This window comes from Sciurus carolinensis, assembly GCF_902686445.1.
Source record: "Sciurus carolinensis chromosome 19 unlocalized genomic scaffold, mSciCar1.2 SUPER_34, whole genome shotgun sequence".
NCBI lineage: Eukaryota > Metazoa > Chordata > Mammalia > Rodentia > Sciuridae > Sciurus > Sciurus carolinensis.
The window spans coordinates 1,574,391-1,581,399 of record NW_025920112.1 but is presented as its reverse complement, the minus strand read 5'-3'; the positions used below and the strand labels follow the sequence as shown (position 1 = coordinate 1,581,399).

The 7,009-nt window shown below is 41.8% G+C and overlaps 1 protein-coding gene across 1 annotated transcript; it reads right to left on the bottom strand.

Moving 5' to 3' along the window:
- Nucleotides 1-1,363: 1,363 nt before the first annotated feature.
- Nucleotides 1,364-2,302, bottom strand: LOC124973460 (olfactory receptor 2L13-like). The gene has a single exon (XM_047537383.1). It carries the CDS (start codon nucleotides 2,300-2,302, stop codon nucleotides 1,364-1,366), a length of 939 nt encoding a protein of 312 aa, XP_047393339.1.
- Nucleotides 2,303-7,009: the final 4,707 nt, after the last annotated feature.

Below are 7,009 nucleotides of genomic sequence, written 5' to 3'. Positions count from 1 at the left end.
CAAATAGTGCTAGAAAATATGTAAAAGAATAAAATGAGATCCCTATTTCTCATCCTGAACAAAATCCCAACCAAAATGGATCAAAAACTCAGAAATTAAGTCAGAATATTTGCCACTGCTAGGAGAAAAAATAGCATCTACACTCCAACATAGCAGTGTGGGCACTACTTCCTTACACAAACCCTAAAGCTCAAGAAATAAAGAATTAACAAGTTGGATGGATCAAATTAAAAAGACTCAGTGCTGAAAAGTAAATGGCTGAGAGCATAAAGAGCCTACAGAATGGGAGAAAATGTTTGTGAGCTGCTCATCTGACAGGGGATTAATATCCAAAATATATAAAAAACTCAAAAAGCTTATTACCAAAACAAATAACCCAATCAGTAAATGGGTTAAAGAACTAAAGAGACATTTCTCAGAAGAAGAAATGCAAATGTATAAAGAAGTGTGAAAAAACGTTTGGTATCTCTAGCAATCAGTGAAATGCAAAGTAAAACTACACTAAGATTCCATCTCGCTATAGTCATGAGAGCAATTATCAAGAATAAAAAGAATAAATGTTGGGAATTTTAGGGAAATGCACACTCATTCATTGGTGGGGCTGCAAATTAGTCAAATCACTCTGGAAGGCAGTTGGGAGATTCCTCTTAAAACTAGGAATGAAATCACCATAAGACTCAGCTATCCCACTCCTCAGTATTTCTCCAAAGAACTGAAGTTAGCATACTGTAGCAATACAGTCACATGAATGTTTGTAACAGCACAATTCACAACAGCCAAGTTGTAGAACCAGCCCAGGTGCCCATTCTTAGAAGAACTGAATAAGAAAACATGGAACATACATGCAATTAGTTTTACTCAACCATCAAGAATTATGATATTATGGCATTTGCCAGTAAATAGATGGAAGTGGCAGACATGCTGAGTGAAATAAGCCAGACTCAGAAAATCAAGGATCAAATGTTGTCTCACATATGTAGACGCTAGAGAAAAATAGTAATAAAAAGGAGAGGAATAGATATGGAAGTATCTACAGAAGATCACTGGAGTTTAAGGAGGAGAGGGAGGCAGAGGGAGGAGGGAAGGGAAAAGGGAATTTAAAAGAAAGTAAACAGATCTTTTAAAGCGTGTGGGTAAAATTCATTGTCCCAACACCAGGAATAATGATCAGAAAAAGAAGCCACATCTGGCTGTGAAGGGGAGGACTGTCAGTCACCCAGAGGTCCTGTGCTGTGATATGTGGTTTACTGATGATGAATATATATATATATTATATATATAATATATATATATTCATCAGCTCTGCTTTGAAGTGCTAGTCAGCATGGAAAGAAGCCACACAGAGGAGCAGGAACAGCCATGCTCATGTCTTCCTGGAGGAGAACATCCCACACACTCTTCCCATGGCACCCAGGACCTCCTTGTTCCTCAGGCTGTAGATGATGGGGTTGAGCATGGGGGTGAGGATGGTGTAGAAAACCGCAAGAATCTTGTCTTCTTCTGGTGAGCGGAGACTCCTGGGACGGAGATATGTGTAGACAAAAGGTGCATAGTAAAAGGTCACCACTGTCAAATGTGTGGAGCACGTGGTGAAGGCCTTTCTCCTTCCCTCTTTTGAGCGCATGTGGAAGACAGCAAAGAGGACCCGTCCATAGGAGGCAGTGATGCCAAGGAATGGAAGAAGGAGAAACAGGCTTGTGCTCACAAACACCATGTACTCGTAGTCCCAGGTGTCCACACAGGCCAGAGGCAACATGGCGGGAACATCACAGAAGAAATGATTGATGGCCCTGGACCTGCAGTAAGGAAGATGGAGGGCATAGACAGTGTGTGCCAGGGAGTTGATGGAGCCCAGTGTCCAGGACCCCAGGATCATCTTCACACATGTCACTTTACTCATGCGGATGGGGTAGTGGAGAGGGTGACAGATGGCCACGAAGCGGTCATAGGCCATGGAGGCCAGGAGTAAGCCTTCAGAACATGCCATTGTCAGAAAGAAGAAGCTTTGCACACCACAGCCCAGGAAGGAGATGCCCTTCTGTCCCGAGAGGAAGTTGGACGCCATCTTGGGCACAGTGGAGGAGATGTACAGCAGGTCCATGAGGGAGAGCTGGCTGAGGAGAAAGTACATGGGGGTGTGGAGCCGGGGGTCCAAGAGGATGAGGGCGGTCATTCCTGAGTTCCCCAAACAGGCGAGAACAAACACAAAGATGATCAGGAGCAAGAGAAGTAGGCCTTTCTGATTTGGTGGAAACAACCCCAACAAAATGAAGTCATTTGAAGTTTGGTTCCATTTCTCCATTAAAGGCTACTGCTTTAAATTCCTTGAAAGAAAAACAAAATCAAATGCTAAGGAATAATCATGAAATGAAACAAGGAGGGAGAATAAGAAGGAATTGACTCTATTAGACTTTGTTAATGAATCTTCTTCCCCCAAAACCATAGCCTTTGTTCAGTAGTTTTTAAAACCTGAATAGAATTTCCTGCCCCACTTCTCTCTGGTAACCATCTCAGCCTCTCATACATGGACACATACATGGTCCTGAATACAAAGTCTAGTACAGGCACAGCAAACCCAGTGAAGTACTTGGAGCCTTCCTCCCTGCGGACTCCTGGCAGGACATTCCTCAGTACTATGCACCGTCTCAGCTCCTGAGGAGCTAGGGTCCTGCTTCCCCTCCTCAACTCAGTGCTCTGGTTCACCACAGACCTGGTTGTGTGACTCAGAATGTCCCTGTGTGCTTGAACCTGCATCCTCAGTGACCTGCCTGCTCCACATCTGCTGTTGCTACTCTCCTTCCCCACAAGAACTGCTGCAACTGAGTACTGGGTCTTCTCCCAGGAGCTGTCTGCTCACCTTCTCAACAGAAGCTTCTCTGCTGGTCCTAAATTGGGTCACCACTCAAAGCATTGTTCTTGAATTGTAAAGGTATCCTTTGTTCTGTAAGAGTCACCTTAATAATAATGTGTTCTTTGGATATTGTCTTCTAGAAAGTTTTCCATTTTCTGAAGTCCTAAAAAATGAAAATCAAGCATGTAGATTTTCATACGAATTTTCCTTTCATTGAGTAAGTAAATTATATATGATAAAAATAACATATTTAGCAATATATAAGGTTTCATTCTGTCTGACATGGTGGCATGCTAAAACTAATATAATAATGGAAACATACATAGATGTGGAAAAAGTAAACACACCCTCAGGTGTTCTTTCTATGTAGGAATCTTTGAGATGCAATAATATGTGGGAACTCTTCTTCAGTTTGCTTCATTAATTATAATCTGCCCACAGCCCAAGTTCCATGAATTAAGGCATTAAAGTCTTCATTTTCTAAATATTAAAAGCAGATGAGAAGAACACTCTGAAATACATTAAGAACTTGGAGCTTCTGCCTTCTTCTAAATGCTGACAAAATATTCTTTTGATTTTTACAGACTGCATCTTGATTCATTGTACACAAATGGGGTACAACTTTTCATTTCTATGGTTGTGCATGATATAGATTCATATCATTTGTGTAAATGTACATGTACATAGGGTAATGATGTTTGTCTCATTAACCAATTCTAAGTATCACATTTAGCAATTATTTGGAAATTGTTGATTGTGTGTACAAAAAAAACTTGTTCAACACAATTTATTTTTTTATTTTGCTCCTCCAAAATGTCATGCCCAATTCCATGATTCAGTCTAGGTCAGGCACTTGGATCTTAGGGAGGATGTTTCTCCCTTGCTGTCCTGCAGTTTAGCTTCCTAGGTGCAGGCAGGAGCTGAGGGCTGCTGAGCTGTGCACCTGGGAAGGAGAGTGAGGGGATGCAGTTCCCTGATTGGATCTCACACAGGTGAGCACTTACCCTATCCAGACTTAATTATGTAGAAGAAGCAAAATAAAAATCCTATTCCAATCATACAGAGAATTCATAAGAGAAAGGAAGTGTAAATTTCCATTCCTAGATGATTTTTCTTGAGTTTTGGTGCATCTGCATCTAGACTCTGCACAACCTCTTGTGTTCTCTTTATGTCATCTCAGTACTGGCAATTGTTTTTTTCTTTCATTCCTTCTCCAAAATTCATATTAACTGTAATTTTGTCATTTCTTAGATTTGCAATACAAATGTTTGACTTCCTCCCTCATCTAGTCTCAGTGTGACTTTCTGCTTTCTATGTTTGTGTTCTTCCATCTGAAAGACATGCTGATGCCACATTCTGTCCGAGACATTAATCTGTGTAGTCATCTTGGATCATTGCTCTTTCAACAGGAAAAAACAGCAAGTGATATTCTCCTGCCATTATTCCCATTTAGCACTTAGGATCAATTTTTGTTTCATAGTTAGATAAACGAGTAAAGATAGCTTGTAATAAAGACTGGGAATGCATTTTCATAACTGTCTAATTGACAAATAGCCAAGGGTGGGAAATGTGTGGTCAGGAACCCAACGGGAGAAGAGAGTCACTAGGCAGGCAGGAAAGGTGGGATCACAGGCTCCTCTGCTTCTAACACTGATTAAAACAAAAACTCATGACCTCATAAGAAAAGTTATAAAGCATAAAATCCTCATCACTGAGATGCATTTATTCTTTAAAAATATGCTCAGTGTTTCTATTTTATGTCAGTGCTACTACATATAGACTTGCTCATGATTAAAATATACAGGATTCAGTAACCTATAGCTAAAATTTAATGGGTGATATAGATAATAAAACCACAAGTTAAAATATATACCAGGAGGTTATATATTCATTCATATTAGAAAAAGATAAAGCGGGGGGAAGCACAGAGGGACAGTTGGGCAGGGCACTGAGAACCACTCCAGGAGGTGCCATGGGAGCCTCAGGCTCTGGAACACTGTGCACAGACTGAGCAGCAGGACCAGCCCTGGAGGAGCCTGCCTGTCCTCAGCACAGCACAGAGACAGAGTGCTCTGCAAGCTCCAGGCTCCAGGGCAGGTGTGTGGGAGGGAAGAGGACTTGGAGTCTGTTCTGGACCAGGTGAGAGCCAGTGGGTGTGGCATGGGACCAGGTCCCCTGGAGCTCACACAGGACGCTCTGGTTGAGCAGAGGTGAGAGGAGGAGCCCACAGAGCCTGGGCAGTGGACAGTGAGGACAGTGGAGCTACCCTGGGTTTAGCAGAGGAAGCCAAGCCTGCTAGGGACCCCTGAGGCCTGGGCACATCAGCAGAGCTAGTGCTGCTTAGGGACAGTGGGGACCCACTGAATCCTGTCTCTGCCCCCTGGCTCAGGGGCTACTGCATAGGAGTCTCAGTAGATCTTCTGATTGACCGAACCAAATATGAGCCTCATGAGTAAATTAGTAATATAGACTGAACTAACCAAATCTGACTAGATAATGTTTTACTCAGTCTATAGTATACACACCTGGAAAGTCAGACATGAGAACCTCTTATGGTACTTTCTTCATTCTTTTGCTTAGGCCATGTTCAATTTCAGAGGAAGAAAGGGGCCAGCAGCCCTGACAGTGCCAAGCAATAAACACACTCTGACTCACTCATTTTAAAGGGAAAGGTGTGTTTACAGTTAGATTCTCTGCTGTGTGGGTTACAGTTCAGAGCATCATAAAAGTTGTTTGAAGGCACTTAGCACAATAACTACTTATTTCTAAAGAGAAAACTTACTTGTTGTCTGGAACTGGATGAGATTAGTTCCTTTCAGTTTCCTGTATATTTGGGATTGAAGACTTTAGGATCTATGACATTGGAGTTAGACATGAGGGTCTATTTCCATGGATGACAAGAGACTTTCTTTATTGGACATGGGACATTATTTTATAAACTATAATTACATGAAACACCACACTCTTGAGCATATTAACCCTTGGATAATACTTTTCCTGTGTCTACAAGTTGGGTCTACGATGAGCATTTCCCTTGATCATCCTGAGTCACATTGGTCAAACATGTACAGTCAGTAAAACCCTTACTCTATAGGGCCTAATAAATGTTAAGTGTAGCAAGTGTAGGATCCTGAGTTTATCTTGCAAAGTAACAGGCAATATACATTTTAAAAATATTAAAAAAAAATTATGAACAACAGCCCAAGACCAATAAGCAAATTGTTTCTCCAAGTCTCAGCTAACTCAATCCCACAAATCTCATGAGACAGCTGTAAAGTGGAATTAAGCAAACTCTATGTTTAGCACATATAGTCCTGAATATATGTTCATCTCCTCTCTTCCTTCCATACTTTAAACACTGTGAAGACATGGGCCAGAGAAATCCATTGCCTCAACTTGAGAGCAGTACAAAGTAGAATTTTCACAGGTTCACATCACCTCACTTTATACTTAAGTTTAAACTTAGTTTGTCCAAGTTGTTATGGAATGGCATATGCTTTGTGCATCAGAGCATGTTATAATAGGAATACCTCATCTCCAAAGTGTCTCCATTAGTTAAATCTAACCCAAATCAACTTAGTTCAAAATTATCACCTTGATTTAACTTGTCTGAAGTTCTTGAGTTTGCATTTTGAGAGAAGTAGTTTTTAATTAAAATATTATCTTCTGACAGTCCACTGGATTCTTGAAAATATTTAAACCCTAAGCCATGCCCACACTCTACGAGGCTAAACAGTTAGGTCTGCCACTGAGCCCCAGCCCTGCTCTCACCCAGCTCTCCTGACAGGAGATGCCAGAGCCACCAGGAAGGAGTCCTCAGAAGACGCTCTGCTCAGGGTACCTCCTCTAGCCATCAACTTCATGCTGAGACCACAAATCTCTTTTTCCTTATGCAATGCTTCCCTGCATTACTATGATGTTATTTGCTCACACATCCTCCTTTGCTCTTCCCTTGTTCAACCAAAACAGAGTAACACATTTCACACTTACTCAGTTCCACACAGGGGGGCAGAGGGAGGAGCTATGGCACCTGGTGTGCAGGCCCTTCCTCCAGCAGGCCTTATGTGTCCTATCTTCCCTCTAATTGATCCCCAATGTCCAAGCCCACAGGGACAGGAGCCTGGGCCCTTTACCTGATTTTGCTGATGTGGAGATAAA

What these genes read in the sequence shown, in the direction of transcription:
- LOC124973460 (XM_047537383.1), bottom strand. Translation starts at nt 2,302, where the DNA reads ATGGAGAAATGGAACCAAACTTCAAATGACTTCATTTTGTTGGGGTTG.